Source organism: Oncorhynchus tshawytscha, unplaced genomic scaffold, assembly GCF_018296145.1.
Source record: "Oncorhynchus tshawytscha isolate Ot180627B unplaced genomic scaffold, Otsh_v2.0 Un_contig_1579_pilon_pilon, whole genome shotgun sequence".
NCBI classification, from domain to species: domain Eukaryota; kingdom Metazoa; phylum Chordata; class Actinopteri; order Salmoniformes; family Salmonidae; genus Oncorhynchus; species Oncorhynchus tshawytscha.
The window spans coordinates 17,744-37,500 of NW_024607889.1; the positions used below are offsets into that span (position 1 = coordinate 17,744).

Genomic DNA, 19,757 nt, shown 5'->3' on the forward strand with positions numbered 1-19,757 from the left:
CAAGAACACTAGAGTAAATGTATTCCTGAAATATCTCCCCTCTCTATATTTAACTGAATAACAATAGTCTGACGTGAATGGAGCTCAGCTACTAGCCAGTCACATCCTCTCTCCTCTGCAGGAGCACAATAGGCTTATCCAGCTCAATAACATCACATCTGATTGGCTCAACACAAAACAAGTAGTTTAAACTGTAGATATATTCCTATGACACCCTCTGTATGGACATGTGAGGTGTGTATGTGACTTTAGTACCTCTTGCGTATGTCCGAGTTGAGGGTCTTCTTGTTGGCGGTGCCGTCCTGGTGCAGGGCCTTCTCCAGGGAGAGGGAGAGGGGGGCTTCCCGGATGGGCAGGGGCAGCACCAGGGTGTCCTGGGTCACGGGGAGGGTCTCTCCCTCCCCACCCTGCACGCGGCCCAGGTGCTGCTTGGCATAGTCAAAGCCCTGGACAGGCTGTAGGGAGGACGAAGGGGGGAGAGAGATGAGTGGAAACAGGTGAGTGATGGATGCAAGCTTTCCGTCTCAATGGCCATCTAAATGGCACACACATGGTCAGCATATTCTGTATACACAGACAGAGACAAACGCACATTTAAAGAGACATACTAAACTTGTGAAGGTGGTAAATGACCTTTTAATGGCGTCAGACCAAGGCTCTGCATCTGTCCTCGTGCTCCCAGACCTTAGTGCTGCTTTTGATACCATCGATCACCACATTCTTTTGGAGAGATTGGAAACCCAAATTGGTCTACACGGACAAGTTCTGGCCTGGTTTAGATCTTATCTGTCGGGAAGATTTTAATTTGTCTCTATGAATGGTTTGTCCTCAAATCAACTGTAAATTTCAGTGTTCCTCAAGGCTCCATTTTATGACCACTATTGTTTTCACTATATATTTTACCTCTAGGTGATGTCATTCGGAAACATAATGTTAACTTTCACTGCTATGCAGACGACACACAGCTGTACATTTCGATGAAACATGGTGAAGCCCCAAAATTACCCTCCCTGGAAGCCTGTGTTTCAGACATAAGGAAGTGGATGGCGGCAAATTGTCTACTTTTAAACTTGAACAAAACAGAGATGCTTGTTCTAGGTCCCAAGAAAGAGATCTTCTGTTGAATCTGACAATTAATCTTGATGGTTGTACAGTCTTCTCAAATAAAACTGAAGGACCTCAGCTTTACTCTGGACCCTGATCTCTATTTTGACGAGCATATTTCAAGGACAGCTTTTTTCCATCTACGTAACATTGCAAAAATCAGAAACTGTCTGTCCAAAAAGGATACAGAAAAAGTCATCAATGCTTTTGTCACTTCTAGGTTAAACTACTGCAATGCTCTACTTTCAGACTACCTGGATAAAGCACTAAATAAACTTCAGTTAGTGCTAAACACGGCTGCTAGAATTCTGACTAGAACCAAACAATTTGATCATATTACTCCAGTGCTAGCCTCCCTACACTGGCTTCATGTTAAGGCAAGGGCTGATTTCAAGGTTTTACTGCTAACCTACAAAGCATTACATGGGCTTGCTCCTACCCATCTTTTCGATTTGGTCCTGCCGTACATACCTACACGTACGCTACGGTCACAAGACGCAGGCCTCCTTACTGTCCCTAGAATTTCTAAGCAAACAGCTGGAGACAGGGCTTTCTCCTAGAGCTCAATTTTTATGGAATGGTCTGCCTATACATGTGAGAGACACAGACTCGGTCTCGACCTTTAAGTATTTATTGAAGACTCATCTCTTCAGTAGGTCCTATGATTGAGTGTAGTCTGGCCCAGGAGTGTGAAGGTGAACGGAAAGGCTCTGGAGCAACGAACCGCCCTTGCTGTCTCTGCCTGGCCGGTTCTCCTATTTCCACTGGGATTCTCTGCCTCTAACCCTATTACAGGGGCTGAGTCACTGGCTTACTAGGGCTCTTCCATGCTGTCCCTAGGAGGGGTGAGTCACTTGAGTGGGCTGAGTCACTGACGTGATCTTCCTGTCTGGGTTGGCGCCCCCCCTTGGGTTTGTGCAGTGGGGGAGATCTTCGTGGGCTATACTCATTCTTGTCTCAGGATGGTAAGTTGGTGGTTGACGATATCCCTCTAGTGGTGTGGGGGCTGTGCTTGGGCAGTGGGTGGGGCTATATCTTGCCTGTTTGGCCCTGCCATGGTGTCTCCTCTCCTGTCTCAGCCTCCATTATTTATGCTGCAATAGTTTGTGTGTCAGGGGGCTAGGGTCAGTCTGTTATATCTGGAGTATTTCTCGATGTCTCGATTTCTCTTATCCGATGTCCTGTGTGAATTTAAGTATGCTCTCTCTAATTCTCTCTCTCTTTTTCTTTCTTCCTTTCTCTCTTTCTATCTTTCTCTCTGAGGACCTGAGCCCTAGGACCATGCCTCAGGACTACCTGGCCTGATGACTCCTTGCTTTCCCCAGTTCACCTGGTTGTGCTGCTGCTCCAGTTTCAACTGTTCTGCCTGCGGCTATGGAACCCTGATCTGTTCACCGGACGTGCTACCTGTCCCAGACCTGTTTTCATCTCTCTAGAGACAGCAGGAGCGGTAGAGATACTCTGAATGATCGGCTATGAAAAGCCAACTGACATTTACTCCTGAGGTGCTGACCTGATGCACCCTCTACAACCACTGCAATTATTATTATTTGACCCTGTTGGTCATCTATAAACATTTGAACATCTATAATCTTCACCCGGCACAGCCAGAACAGGACTGGCCACCCCTCATAGCCTGGTTTCTTCCTAGGTTATGACCTTTCTAGGGAGTTTTTCCTAGCCACCGTGCTTCTACACCTGCATTGCTTGCTGTTTGGGGTTTTAGGCTGGGTTTCTGTACAGCACTTTGTGACATCAGCTGATGTAAGAAGGACTTTATAAATACATTTGATTAATTGATACACACATTTAAAGAGATATACAGGCAGTCAGACAGACACACACATTCAGACAGAAAACTGAAATGCCTAAATGACTTTTCAGAACTCTAGTTCATGTGTCTTGAACTCCATACACAGATTTTATGAAGACTTCTTTGATCTCACTTTCTCTCCTTCTAATGTCTAATAAATGAATCACAGAGGGCAATAAAAAGATGAGATTCAAAGACTATTCTAATGTAGTCAGACTCCAGACAGAAGAGGAGAGAGACACAGTGGGGTGGTTTATATAAAGTCTTAAACACACACACACACACAGAGGTGTGGATGGTGGTGAAGTTTTCACGCAGACTAAAAGTGCTGGCTCCAGGGCTGTCAGAGGAGTGGTTCTCAGAGGGATATAGAGGAAGTGCTGGCTCCAGGGCTGTCAGAGGAGTGGTTCTCAGAGGGATATAGAGGAAGTGCTGGCTCCAGGGCTGTCAGAGGAGTGGTTATCAGAGGGATATAGAGGAAGTGCTGGCTCCAGGGCTGTCAGAGGAGTGGTTCTCAGAGGGATATAGAGGAAGTGCTGGCTCCAGGGCTGTCAGAGGAGTGGTTCTCAGAGGGATATAGAGGAAGTGCTGGCTCCAGGGCTGTCAGAGGAGTGGTTCTCAGAGGGATATAGAGGAAGTGCTGGCTCCAGGGCTGTCAGAGGAGTGGTTCTCAGAGGGATATAGAGGAAGTGCTGGTCAGGGCTGTCAGAGGAGTGGCTGGTTCTCAGAGGGATATAGAGGAAGTGGGCTGCAGGGCTGTCAGAGGAGTGGTTTCAGAGGGATATCGAGGAAGTGCTGGCTCCAGGGCTGTCAGAGCAGTGGTTCTGGCGAGGAAGTGCCAGGGCTGTCAGAGGAGTGGTTCTCAGAGGGATATGGCTGGCTCCAGGGCTGTCAGAGGAGTGGAGGGATCTAGAGGAAGTGCTGGCTGCAGGGCTGTCAGAGGAGTGGTTATCAGAGGGATATAGAGGAAGTGCTGGCTTCAGGGCTGTCAGAGGAGTGGTTCTCAGAGGGATATAGAGGAAGTGCTGGCTCCAGGGCTGTCAGAGCAGTGGTTCTCAGAGGGATATAGAGGAAGTGCTGGCTGCAGGGCTGTCAGAGGAGTGGTTATCAGAGGGATATCGAGGAAGTGCTGGATTCAGGGCTGTCAGAGGAGTGGTTCTCAGAGGGATATAGAGGAAGTGCTGGCTCCAGGGCTGTCAGAGGAGTGGTTCTCAGAGGGATATAGAGGGAAAGTGCTACATCTGCAGTCACACAGCATGACAGTACCACTGAGAGGTGATATTCACAGCATCACTATTCAATTATTTTTTCCCCCAAGTGATGTACTTAAAAAAAAAGTGTGGTAGAATGCAAATTCCCAAGGTATTTGTCCATCCCTCATATTGACAACTGGACTGCTCCAACACAGCAAGAACCAGGTTTAACCCCATGGGTTCACTCCTCAGGGTCCCCAGCATATTTCACAGTGTCTGCCTCAATAACATCCACCTCAATATACTGTACAGACTGGCTGATGGTGCAAAGACAGAAACAAACAGAGAGAGTGAAAGGTGGACACAGACAGGCAGAGGGATATCCCTTTGGTAAACATAATGGAGCTTCTATCGTTGATCCACTGATGGAGGATAGGCAACTGCACGAACACACACACATGCTAAACTACAGGACTGTTTTGCTAGCATAGACTGGAATATGTTCCAGGATTCATCCGATGGCATTGAGGAGCTAACCACATCAGTCACCGGCTTCATTAATAAGGGCATAGATGGTGAAACAAGTGTGGGAGAAAGAATTGTCTGTTACTATTGACGAAGATATGTGGGAGGACATTTGGAGATATGCAAAAACAATATCTATATGTAACCGTACTAGAGCAATCCAATTAAGAATAATACACAGATTGCATATATCCCCAAATCGCAGACATGCTTTTAGTCCCACTTCCTCTTCCCCTCAGTGTCTTAAATGCAAAACTGATACAGGCACCTTAACACATTGTTTATGGTCATGTACCAAAATACAAAGATACTGGTCTGGTGTTCTGCAAGAAATTGAAAAGATCCTAGGGGTTGATCTAGAATTGGACCCAGTTTCTTTACTGTTAGGTCTCCCTAGTAGGCATGTTACTTCTGTGGGTAAAAGGAGGCTTTACAACATCCTTACCTTCGCAGCGAGGAAAAACATCCTTTTACAGTGGATTAGTGATAAGGTTCCTTCTATTAAAGATTGGCATAAGATACTATTTGAATGGGTGCCTCTGGAATATCTGACATGTACATTGCATTCTAAAACAGACCAGTTCTACAAAGTATGGGAACCTTATCTAAATTACCTAGAACCTGAGGTATCAGCTATTATGCTGCAAGGATTCTCTTAGAATGGCGGGGATCTATGTATTTCAGAACTACACTGTACGTTCCATGTGTGGAACCTAACCTCTTGGTTTAAACGGAGCTTTTTTGTTTAATTTCTGTTTGTAAGTTTGTTTAAAATGTATGTATTGAGAGACGCAATGATGGTGACGGGGTGAGAGAAGCACCGAGCGGGAAGAGGAAAATGGTGTACGTATGTATGGGTGTGTATGTGTGTGTGTGCGTGCGCGTATGTATGCGTATGTGTGTGTATATGCATGGGTATATGTATGTGTGTGTATGTATGTATGTGTATATATATATATGTGCGTAGATATGTGTAAGTGGGTGCTGTTTTTCTTGTTTTTGTTCTGTGTGCTTTGTCTCTGTTGTTGTATCTCTTAATATGGGTGAAAATTGTGAAATTCCAATAAAAATACTGTTACAAAAATAAGGGCATAGATGACATCGTCCCCACATTCCAATCAGAAGCCATGGATTACAGGAAATATCTGCACTGAGCTAAAGGCTAGACCTGTCGCTTTAAAGGAGCGGGACACTAATCTGGACGCTTAAAAGAAATCCCGCTACACCCTCCGACGAACCATCAAACAGGCAAAGCGTCAATACAGGACCAAGATCGAATCCTACTACATTGGCTCTGTCGCTTGTCAGATGTGGAAGGGCTAGCATGGATTACAAAGGGAAACCCAGCCGCGAGCTGTCCAGTGATGCGATCCTACCAGACGAGCTAAATACCTTCTATACTGGCTTCGAGGGTAGCAACCATTTTATTTATTTTTATTTTTACCTTTATTTTACTAGGCAAGTCAGTTAAGAACAAATTCTTATTTTCAATGACGGCCTAGGAACAGTGGGTTAACTGCCTGTTCAGGGGCAGAACGACAGATTTGTACCTTGTCAGCTCGAGGGTTTGAACTTGCAACCTTCCGGTTACTAGTCCAACGCTCTAACCACTAGGCTACCCTGCCGCCCACCATGCATGAGAGCACCAACTGTTCCGGACGACAGTGTGATCACGCTCTCCAGAGCCGATGTAGTAAGACCCTTAAACAGGTCAACATTCACAAGGCCGTAGTGCCAGATGTATTACCAGGACATGTACTCAGAGCATGCACTGACCAGGTGGCAAGTGTCTTCACTGACATTTTCAACCTCTCCCTGACCCTGTCTGTAATGCTAAATATTTCAAGGTCTCCCGAGTGGTGCAGCGGGATAAGGCACTGCATCTCAGTGCTTGAGGTGTCACTATAGACACCCTGGTTCGAATCCAGGCTGTATCACCGTGACTCCAGGCTGTATCACACCGATACTCACCGTGATTGGGAGTCCCATAGGGCGGTGCACAATTTGCCCAGCGTTGTTCAGTTTGTGTTTTTGTTCATAACTGACTTTCCTAGTTAAATTAAAATGTAAATTTTAAAAATGTAAACACTGTGTGTCCCTGTGCCCAAGAACGCCAAGGTAATCTGACGAAATGACTTTCATAGCAGTCACATCTGTAGCCATGAAATGCTTTGAATGGCTTGTCATGGCTCACATCAACACCTTCATCCCAAACAGCCTGGATCCAATTCACATACTGCCACATATCCACAGATGATGCAACCTCTATTGCAATCCACACTGCCCTTTCCAACCTGGACAAAAGGAGAACCTACTGTACATGAGAATGCTGTTCATTGACTCCAAGATCATTACTAAGCTAAGGACCCTGGGATTAAACAGGGTTGGCAACAACACATCCGCCACGCTGACCCTCAACACCGGGGCCACTCAGGGGTGCGTGCTTAGTCCACTCCTATACTCCCTGTTCACCCACGACTTCGTGGCCAAGCATGACTCCAATACCGTCATTGGATACCACCGACAACGATGAGACAGCCTATAGGGAGGAGATCAGAGACCTGGCAGTGTGGTGCCAGGACAACAACCTCTCCCTTAACATCAGCAAGACAAAGGAGCTGATCTGGGATACAGGAAACTGACGTCTGAGCACACCCCCATCCACATTGATAGGGCTGAGTGGAGCAGGTTCGAGAGCTTCAAGTTCCTTGGTGTCCACATCACTAAGGAATTATCATGGTCCACACACCAACACAAATCGTGAAGAGCACACGACAATGCCTCTCAGGAGGCTGAAAAGATTTGGCCTGGGCCCTCAGCTCCTCAAAAAGTTCTACAGCTGCACCATTGAGAGCATCTTGACTGGCTGCATCACCGCTTGGTATGACAACTGCTTGGCATCTGACCACAAGGCACTACAGGACCCCTATACCAGGCATTGTCAGAGGAAGGCCCTAAAAATTGTCAAAGACTCCAGATACCCAAGTCATAGACTGTTCTCTCAGCTACTGCATAGCAGGCGGTACCGATGCACCAAATCTGGAACTAACAGGACCCTGAACAGCTTCTACCCCCAAGCCATAAGACTGCTAAATAGTTAAACTCTTTTAACTCATCTAGATAAGAGCATCTGCTAAATGACTAAAATGTAAATATCACATACACTGCTGTTACAGTTAATTATCTATCCTGATGCCTAGTCATTTTCCCTACCTATATGTACATATCTACGTCAATTATCTCGTATCTCTGCACATCTAGTCAGTAATGGTGCCCCATGTATATAAATAAGTTATTATTACTCATTGTGGATTTACTCCTCATATTAATATTATCTTTCTATTATTATAATAAAATATGGACCATGTCTTTGCATAGAAAATGAACATCGGTGATTGGTTATTGTATTACTGTAATGGTGAACTGATCTGTAATGCCAAACTGATACAAACAATAGCGAATGACAACGCATACAGGGGTAAACTAGGTCAGAACAGGGGTGTGTGCGTGTGTTTGCACGTGTGTGTCTGCTTCTTAAAGACAAATGAGGTCTAGAAGGTTAACAATGAGAGTACATACATTATTCGACATATAGAAGGGAGTCAGGTGTAATGGTATAGGTAGGATCTGTGTGTATTTATACTGTGTACTGAGCCAGGAGAATCATTAGTGTCTCGGCTAGACTATTTTTACCCAATTAAGATGAGAACATCTGACCTTGTTCCAGCAATATGCACCAAGAGCTCGTTTCAGAGCACACACATGCATACACACACACGCATGGGCACGTACACGCACGCACACACATTCACATGCATACACACAGCTTTCAGTCTACTACAGACTGAGTCAGCTAGGTTGGTTGCGGTCTCTCATCTCCCTCACTCACAGTAGCCTACACACTAGGTTTGGGCGGTATACCGTATATACCGTATCCCGAGGTATTCGGTAATAGCCATGGGATGGGTTTCAATGCCGTCAATACCGTTGAAACTACTTACTTTTTAAATGTATTTTTCAATACATTTTTATATTTGTAGCTACTTTTTCAGTGAATACCTGCAGTCAATATGACAGGAGATAAAGATTATAAATACCTGCAGTCAATATGACAGGAGATAAAGATTATAAATACCTGCAGTCAATATGACAGGAGATAAAGATTATAAATACCTGCAGTCAATATGACAGGAGATAAAGATTATAAATACCTGCAGTCAATATGACAGGAGATAAAGATTATAAATACCTGCAGTCAATATGACAGGAGATAAAGATTATAAATACCTGCAGTCAATATGACAGGAGATAAAGATTATAAATACCTGCAGTCAATATGACAGGAGATAAAGATTATAAATACCTGCAGTCAATATGACAGGAGATAAAGATTATAAATACCTGCAGTCAATATGACAGGAGATAAAGATTATAAATACCTGCAGTCAATATGACAGGAGATAAAGATTATAAATACCTGCAGTCAATATGACAGAGAGATAAAGTCAATATTATAAATACCTGCAGTCAATATGACAGGAGATAAAGATTATAAATACCTGCAGTCAATATGACAGGAGATAAAGATTATAAATACCTGCAGTCAATATGACAGGAGATAAAGGTTATAAATACCTGCAGTCAATATGACAGGAGATAAAGATTATAAATACCTGCAGTCAATATGACAGGAGATAAAGATTATAAATACCTGCAGTCAATATGACAGGAGATAAAGATTATAAATACCTGCAGTCAATATGACAGGAGATAAAGATTATAAATACCTGCAGTCAATATGACAGGAGATAAAGGTTATAAATACCTGCAGTCAATATGACAGGAGATAAAGATCGTGTTCATTTCACATGTCACATTATAAAGTGGGTGGTTCCAGCCCTGAAAGCTGATTGGCTGATAGCCATAGTATATCAGACCGTATACCACTGGTATGACAAGACATGTATTTTTACTGCTCTAATTACATTGGTAACCAGTTTATAGTAGCAATAAGGCATCTCGGGGGTTTGTTGTATATGGCCAATATACTACGGCTAAGGGCTGTGTCCAAGCACAGCCCTTAGCCGTAGTATATTGGCCATATACCACACCCCCTCGTGCCTTATTGCTTAAGTATAAAGCTTACTAGTTCCCCAGAACAGCTGGTCCAGTCACGTGTTTGTTTGTAAATATCACAATGGGGGAAAGCAGGAGCAGGTGAGTCCAGCTGTGTATTACCAGGGGTCGTGTTTTATATTGAAAGTCAACAGTGTGTGTTGCTTCAATAGAGTAATCAGGGACCGGCAACTATAGTTTCCTTCACAGAAAATACATTGGTGTAACACATTCGGCAGAAAATATATTCATTTTCATCAGATGACAAAATAAGTTTTGTCAATTTTTGTTTTTGGCTGGCAGTCATACAACTCTATTTGGCTGGCAGTCACAAAAGCAAATAAGCTAACATTTAAATTTAAAAAATCAGAGCGCTGTCTGCTGATAGAATGCCTGTCAAGCAGAAATTATAAGAAGAAGCATTTTACATCTGTGTTGTTTACAAAACACAGCAAGATATTTCTTATGCATTTTATATTTTTTCCTGCGTGAAAAACACAAAATTCTCAGTTAACGAGACCCCTAAATTTGAGGTCTTGCTAGTTATCTAAGTAAGTGGCTGAATTAATAAGGTGAGGAGGCATCATGTTGTGTTAGATTTAGATGTTTGAGTAGTCAAAGCTCTATCTTGATTTCCTTACGTTTTTTCTCCTCTCTGTTCTCGGACTATCTGCTCCTCCACCCTCTTCTCCAAGCTTACCAGGCAGGCCCGTTGCCCTAGTGACTCCAGACTCCACACAGACACAGTGTGTACACATGCTGCTCCACCCTCTTCTCCAAGCTTACCAGGCAGGCCCGTTGCCCTAGTGACTCCAGACTCCACACAGACACAGTGTGTACACATGCTGCTCCATCCTCTTCTCCAAGCTTACCAGGCAGGCCCGTTGCCCTAGCGACTCCAGACTCCACAGACACAGCGTGTACACATGCTGCTCCAGAGCCAGTACTGTTCTTCCTTCAGACAAGCATGTGTCAAAACTTTGTTCATTTGCACAATGTCTCTCGTTCACATTCGCTTGACATTTGGCAGCTCCAACCTATATATGTATAACTTTATGTGCTGGATTGCCTGTTTTAGCAATTTAATTGTTTCACTCGTTAGCATATATAGCTTGCAGTCTCCATGGAAATTATTACTTGTGATAATTTGTTAGCATTCTGGTAAATGATTCCCAATTCTTTCTGGCACCACCATGTGTACTAAGTTGATAATACTGTAAATCCCGGGATGAGAGAAGGATGGTATAAAGATATGAACATCTGGATACCACCCAACCCTAATACACACACACAGTCACCTAAACAAACATACCCAACAAATGTAATAGTGCCTATTCAAACTTCATTTCAACTGCAGCATATCCGTATCCCTATTTCATATGCCAGTCAAACACCCCATTACCCTGCACTCCTCTAGTAGACACACCAGTGGAGGACGGATCATTATAATGGCTGAAGCAAATGGAAAGGCATCAGACCATGTGTTTGATGTAATTCATACCATTCTACTTATTTCTCTCCAGTCATTACCATGAGCCCGTCCTCCCCACCATTAAGGTGTCACCAACCTGTGACACACACAGCTCAAGGACAACAAGGACAGACACCAGAGAGAAACAAGGACAGACCACAAGGACAGAGAGAGAAACAAGGACAGACACCAGAGAGAAACAAGGAAGGACAGACACCAGAGAGAAACAAGGACAGACACCAGAATGGACAAGGACAGAAACAAGGACAGACACCAGAGAGAAACAAGGACAGACACCAGAGAGAAACAAGGACAGACACCACAAGGACAGACACCAGAGAGACAAGGACAGACACCAGAGAGAAACAAGGACAGACACCAGAGAGAGACAAGGACAGACACCAGAGAGAAACAAGGACAGACACCAGAGAGGACAGACACCAGAGAGACAGGACACACCAGAGAGAGAGACAGACAAGGACAGACACCAGAGAGAAACAAGGACAGACACAAGGACAGACACCAGAGAGAAACAAGGACAGACACCAGAGAGAAACAAGGACAGACACCAGAGAGAACAAGGACAGACACCAGAGAGGACAACACAAGGACAGACACCAGAGAGAAACAAGGACAGACACACAAGGACAGACACCAGAGAAACAAGGACAGACACCAGAGAGAAACAAGGACAGACCATAGAGAAACAAGGACAGACACCAGAGAGAGACAAGGACAGAGAAACAGGACAGACACCACAAGGACAGAGAGAAACAAGGACAGACACCATAGAGAGACAAGGACAGACACCAGAGAGAAACAAGGACAGACACCAGAGAGAAACAAGGACAGACACCAGAGAGAAACAAGGACAGACACACCAGAGAAACAAGGACAGACACCAGGACAAGGAGACACCAGAGAGAAACAAGGACAGACACCAGAGAGAAACAAGGACAGACACCACAAGGACAGACACAGAGAGAAACAAGGACAGAGAGAAACAAGGACAGACACCAGAGAGAAACAAGGACAGACACCAGAGAGAAACAAGGACAGACACCAGAGAGAAACAAGGACCAGAGAGACAAGGACAGACACCAGAGAGAAACAAGGACAGACACCAGAGAGAAACAAGGACAGACACAGACACCAGAGAGAAACAAGGACAGAGAGGAAACAAGGACAGACACCAGAGAGAAACAAGGACAGACACCACAAGGACAGAGAGAAACAAGGACAGACACCAGAAACAAGGACAGACACCAGAGGAAACAAGACAGACACCAGAGAGAGACAAGGACAGACACCAGAGAGAAACAAGGACAGACACCAGAGAGAGACAAGGACAGACACCAGAGAGAGACAAGGACAGACACCAGAGAGAGACAAGGACAGACACCAGAGAGACAGACAAGGACAGACAGACACCAGAGAGAAGACAAGGACAGACACCAGAGAGAGAGACAAGGAGAGACAGGACAGACACCAGAGAGAAACAAGGACAGACACCAGAGAGAGACAAGGACAGACACCAGAGAGAGACAAGGACAGACACCAGAGAGAAACAAGGACAGACACCAGAGAGAGACAAGGACAGACACCAGAGAGAGACAGGGACAGGCACCAGAGAGAAACAAGGTAGATACCTGGTGGTAATATCCTGTAACATCCCTCCGATATGACGTCTGAAAAACAAGAGAAACCGTGTCAAAGATACGCGTCATCATCCATTTCCTCCTCCCGTCTCTCTTCTGACAGTCTGACTGTAGGCTGAAAACATGCACTGCAAAAATAGGCAATGATCTGCTAGGTTTACCCAAACAATGGATTTACCTGCCGTCTTACCAAGATGAATCATCTCACTGCACTGACAGATCATTCTGCTTATTTCAACCTACAAAAGGCTTGATTTTTTGGGTAATAGAAAACAACTCAATACAATACATTTTTTTGCAGTGTGTCTCCAGTTTTCATCTGGATTTACCTCTACCTGGTATGTGTGTGTGTGTGTGTGTGTGTGTGTGTGTGTGTGTGTGTGCCTGTGTGTGTCTGTGTCTCTGCCCACCTTGACACGGGGGTTAAGGTTGCCCATGGCGTCGGCTTTGAAGTCGCTCTTGTTCTTCCGGCAGAGCACGGCGGTGATGATGATGATGATGAGCGTTACCACGGCGATAGGGGCCAGCACCGCTGCAATGATCCACAGATTGTTTGGAGGATTCTTCACCACGGCTACAAGGGGAAACACACAGGAACACTTTGTGAGAGCACGGATCAACACACACACACACACACTCCTTCCTATTGTTGTGCTGTGTATAAGAATTGTCATCATGTAATCATCAATGATAGAACACACAGTAACAGTAGATATGTTTTACTGAGGTAAATGTGTCTGCAGTGAGAAATGTTCCTCAATGATGGTATCAACATCACAGCAGTAGTCCATCCTCTCCCTTCATTATGTTGTACCTCTACAGACACATCTCATACTGTCCTCACTTCCTCCATCCTCTCCCTTCATTATGTTGTACCTCTACAGACACATCTCATATCCTCTCCCTTCATTATGTTGTACCTCTACAGACACTTCCTGTCCATCCTCTCTCCCTTCATTATGTTGTACCTCTACAGACACATCTCATACTGTCCTCACTTCCTCCATCCTCTCCCTTCATTATGTTGTACCTCTACAGACACATCTCATACTGTCCTCCTCCATCCTCTCCCTTCATTATGTTGTACCTCTACAGACACATCTCATACTGTCCCACTTCCTCCATCCTCTCCCTTCATTATGTTGTACCTCTACAGACACATCTCATACTGTCCTCACTCCTCCATCCTCTCCCTTCATTATGTTGTACCTCTACAGACACATCTCATACTGTCCTCACTTCCTCCATCCTCTCCCTTCATTATGTTGTACCTCTACAGACACATCTCATACTGTCCTCCATCCTCTCCCTTCATTATGTTGTACCTCTACAGACACATCTCATACTGATCCTCTCCCTTCATTATGTTGTACCTCTACAGACACATCTCATACTGTCCTCACTTCCTCCATCCTCTCCCTTCATTATGTTGTACCTCTACAGACACATCTCATACTGTCCTCACTTCCTCCATCCTCTCCCTACAGACACATCTCATACTGTCCTCACTTCCTTCATTATGTTGTACCTCTACAGACACATCTCATACTGTCCTCACTTCCTCCATCCTCTCCCTTCATTATGTTGTACCTCTACAGACACATCTCATACTGTCCTCACTTCCTCCATCCTCTCCCTTCATTATGTTGTACCTCTACAGACACATCTCATCTGTCATACTGTCATCTCATACTTCCTCCATCCTCTCCCTTCATTATGTTGTACCTCTACAGACACATCTCATACTGTCCTCACTTCCTCCATCCTCTCCCTTCATTATGTTGTACCTCTACAGACACATCTCATACTGTCCTCACTTCCTCCATCCTCCCTTCATTATGTTGTACCTCTACAGACACATCTCATACTGTCCTCACTTCCTCCATCCTCTCCCTTCATTATGTTGTACCTCTACAGACACATCTCATACTGTCCTCACTTCCTCCATCCTCTCCCTTCATTATGTCCTCACTTCCTCCATCCTCTCCCTTCATTATGTACCTCTACAGACACATCTCATACTGTCCTCACTTCCTCCATCCTCTCCCTTCATTATGTTGTACCTCTACAGACACATCTCATACTGTCCTCACTTCCTCCATCCTCTCCCTTCATTATGTTGTACCTCTACAGACACATCTCATATTCCTCCATCCTCTCCCTTCTGTACCTCTACAGACACATCTTCCACTCTCCCTTCATCCTCTCCCTTCATTATGTTGTACCTCTACAGACACATCTCATACTGTCCTCACTTCCTCCATCCTCTCCCTTCATTATGTTGTACCTCTACAGACACATCTCATACTGTCCTCACTTCCTCCATCCTCTCCCTTCATTATGTTGTACCTCTACAGACACATCTCATACTGTCCTCACTTCCTCCATCCTCTCCCTTCATTATGTTGTACCTCTACAGACACATCTCATACTGTCCTCACTTCCTCCATCCTTTTCAGTCACTACAACACATCTGAGAGAAATACAATTATGATATCTACAAACATCTACTGTCCTCACTTCCTCCATCCTCTCCCTTCATTATGTTGTACCTCTACAGACACATCTCATACTGTCCTCCATCCTTTTCATTATTCTGTTCTACAGAAATCTCATACTGTCCTCACTTCCTCCATCCATCCCTTCAATGTTGTACCTCTACAGAGATAGTACTGTCCTCACTTCCTCCACAGCCCCTTCATTATGTTGTAGCCTCTACAGAGACAGTATGTCCTGTCCTCCATCAGCCACTTCTGACACAGAGATAGTATGTCCTGTACTGTACAGCCACTTCATTATGTTGTACTACAGACACACAGAGATACAATAATGTATGTCCTGTACTGTACAGCCACTCTGACACAGAGATAGTATGTCCTGTACTGTACATAGTATGTCCTGTACTGTACAGCCACTCTGACACAGAGATAGTATGTCCTGTCCTGTACAGCCACTCTGACACAGAGATGACACAGAGATATGTCCTGTACTGTACAGCCACTCTGACACAGAGATAGTATGTCCTGTACTGTACAGCCACTCTGACACAGAGATAGTATGTCCTGTCCTGTACAGCCACTCTGACACAGAGACAGTATGTCCTGTACTGTACAGCCACTCTGACACAGAGGTAGTATGTCCTGTACACCCACTCTGACACAGAGATAGTATGTCCTGTCCTATACAGCCACTCTGACACAGAGATAGTATGTCCTGTACTGTACAGCCACTCTGACACAGAGATAGTATGTCCTGTACACCCACTCTGACACAGAGATAGTATGTCCTGTACTGTACAGCCACTCTGACACAGAGACAGTATGTCCTGTCCTGTACAGCCACTCTGACACAGAGACAGTATGTCCTGTACTGTACACCCACTCTGACACAGAGATAGTATGTCCTGTACTGTACAGCCACTCTGACACAGAGATAGTATGTCCTGTACTGTACAGCCACTCTGACACAGAGATAGTATGTCCTGTACTGTACAGCCACTCTGACACAGAGACAGTATGTCCTGTACTGTACTAGCCACTCTGACACAGAGATAGTATGTCCTGTACTGTACAGCCACTCTGACACAGAGATAGTATGTCCTGTACTGTACAGCCACTCTGACACAGAGATAGTATGTCCTGTACAGCCACTCTGACACAGAGATAGTATGTCCTGTACTGTACAGCCACTCTGACACAGAGATAGTATGTCCTGTACAGCCACTCTGACACAGAGATAGTATGTCCTGTACTGTACAGCCACTCTGACACAGAGATAGTATGTCCTGTACTGTACAGCCACTCTGACACAGAGATAGTATGTCCTGTACAGCCACTCTGACACAGAGATAGTATGTCCTGTACTGTACAGCCACTCTGACACAGAGATAGTATGTCCTGTACTGTACAGCCACTCTGACACAGAGACAGTATGTCCTGTACACCCACTCTGACACAGAGACATACAGCTCTGAGAGACCTTACCCACTCTGACACAGAGACATACAGCTCTGAGACCTTACCCACTCTGACACAGAGACATACAGCTCTGAGAGATCTTACCCACTCTGACAGACCTTACCCACTCTGACACAGAGACATACAGCTCTGACAGATCTTACCCACTCTGACACAGAGACATACAGCTCTGAGAGATCTTACCCACTCTGACAGACCTTACCCACTCTGACACAGAGACATACAGCTCTGACAGATCTTACCCACTCTGACACAGAGACATACAGCTCTGAGAGATCTTACCCACTCTGACAGACCTTACCCACTCTGACACAGAGACATACAGCTCTGAGAGACCTTACCCACTCTGACACAGAGACATACAGCTCTGACAGACCTTACCCACTCTGACACAGAGACATACAGCTCTGACAGATCTTACCCACTCTGACACAGAGACATACAGCTCTGACAGATCTTACCCACTCTGACACAGAGACATACACTGACAGATCTTACCTCTGACAGATCTTACCCACTCTGACACAGAGACATACAGCTCTGACAGATCTTACCCACTCTGACAGACTCTGACAGAGACATACAGCTCTGACAGATCTTACCCACTCTGACACAGAGACATACAGCTCTGACAGATCTTACCCACTCTGACACAGAGACATACAGCTCTGACAGATCTTACCCACTCTGACAGATCTTACCCACTCTGACAGACCTTACCCACTCTGACACAGAGACATACAGCTCTGACAGATCTTACCCACTCTGACACAGAGACATACAGCTCTGACAGATCTTACCCACTCTGACACAGAGACATACAGCTCTGACAGATCTTACCCACTCTGACACAGAGACATACAGCTCTGACAGATCTTACCCACTCTGACACAGAGACATACAGCTCTGACAGATCTTACCCACTCTGACAGATCTTACCCACTCTGACACAGAGACAACAGCTCTGACAGATCTTACCCACTCTGACACAGAGACATATGCTCTGACAGAGGGGGACTCTGACACAGAGACAGCTCTGACAGATCTTACCCACTCTGACACAGAGACATACAGCTCTGACAGATCTTACCCACTCTGACACAGAGACATACAGCTCTGACAGATCTTACCCACTCTAACACAGAGACATACAGCTCTGACAGATTTTACCCACTCTGACACAGAGACATACAGCTCTGACCAGAGACATACAGCTCTGACAGATCTCATACAGCTCTGACAGATCTTACCCACTCTGACACAGAGACATACAGCTCTGACAGATCTTTACCCACTCTGACACAGAGACATACAGCTCTGACAGATCTTACCCACTCTGACACAGAGACATACAGCTCTGACAGATCTTACCCACTCTGACACAGAGACATACAGCTCTGACAGATCTTACCCACTCTGACACAGAGACATACAGCTCTGACAGATCTTACCCACTCTGACACAGAGACTGACAGCTCTGACAGATCTTACCCACTCTGACACAGAGACATACAGCTCTGACAGATTTTACCCACTCTGACACAGAGACATACAGCTCTGACAGATCTTACCCACTCTGACACAGAGACATACAGCTCTGACAGATCTTACCCACTCTGACACAGAGACATACAGCTCTGACAGATCTTAGCCTGTTAGTACACAGAAAACAGAGTACTGAGGAACTTTATAAGGATATGCACAGAGGGGGATGCACGCACACACACACATTCTTGATTTGATACACATTCAGAAATGCAATCTCTCTCACTCCCTCCCTCCCTCCCTCCATACCTCCCTCCCTCCCTCCCTCCCTCCCTCCATACCTCCCTCCCTCCCTCCCTCCCTCCCTCTCCCTCCCTCCTCCCCCTCCCTCCCTCCCTCCCTCCCCTCCCTCCCTCCTACCTCCCTCCCCTCCCTCCCTCCCTCATACCTCCCTCCCTCCCTCCCTCCATACCTCCCTCCCTCCCTCCCCCTCCTCCCTCCCTCCATACCTCCCTCCCTCCCCTCCCTCCCTCCATCCCTCCCTCCCTCCCTCTTTCTCCCTCCCTCCTCCTACCTCCCTCCCTCCCTCCCTCCCTCCCTCCCTCCTCCATACCTCCCTCCCTCCATACCTCCCTCCCTCCTACCTCCCATCCCTCCCTCCCTCCATACCTCCCTCCCTCCCCTCCCTCCCTCCTCCATACCTCCCCTCCATACCTCCCTCCCTCCCTCCCTCCCTCCCTCCCTCCCTCCATACCTCCTCCCTCCCTCTCTCCTCCTGTGTGTTCACAGTGAGAGTGTAGTGCACCTCAGTGTTCTGCCTGGAGCTGATCCCTGTGAGATTATGAGAAGATGGTCCCTCCTACCTTTCTCTCTCTCAGCTGGAACATTTCTCCCTCTCTTACTTTCTCTCTCTCAATTCAATTATCTTTATTGGCATGAGGTAACAATGTCATATCTGCCAAAGCTCTCTTTCTGACTCCCCTCCTTTCTCTCTCTCCCTCCCCTCTCTCTCCTTCTCCCTCCCCAATTATCTTTATTGGCATGAGGTAACAATGTACATATCTCAAAGCTCTCCCCTGACTCCCCTCCCTCCTCCCTCCCCTCTCTCTCCCTCCTGTCCTCTCTCTCCCTCCCCTCCTCCTCCCTCACTCTCCCTCCGCTCCTCTCCTCCCTCCCTCCCCTCCTCCCCCCTCCCTCCCCTCCTCCCCCCACCTCTCTTTGTCACACACTCACATACTCTCAACAGAATTCTAAAGACCCTTCTCTATTAAACAGTATTTGCTTTGCTCTCTCTCAACTCAATTTGCTTTATTGGCAAAACGTAACAATGTACATATTGCCAAAGCTTACTTTGGAGATTTACAATATGAACATAATTCAAATAATAATAATCAATATTGTCAACGGAACAATAGT

At 45.7% G+C, this 19,757-nt stretch overlaps 1 protein-coding gene across 1 annotated transcript in view; it reads right to left on the reverse strand.

The window, feature by feature from the left end:
• Positions 1–248: 248 nt before the first annotated feature.
• LOC121842993 (UPF0606 protein KIAA1549L-like) overlaps positions 249–19,757 on the reverse strand; it is a gene marked incomplete at its 5' end in the record, with an annotated part of 22,011 nt that continues 2,502 nt past the window's right edge. Inside the window, 3 exons of the mRNA XM_042312697.1 lie at positions 249–455; positions 12,871–12,909; positions 13,290–13,453. Coding sequence (XP_042168631.1) covers positions 249–455; positions 12,871–12,909; positions 13,290–13,453 — 410 coding nt within the window. The remainder of the gene's footprint in view (positions 456–12,870; positions 12,910–13,289; positions 13,454–19,757) is intronic.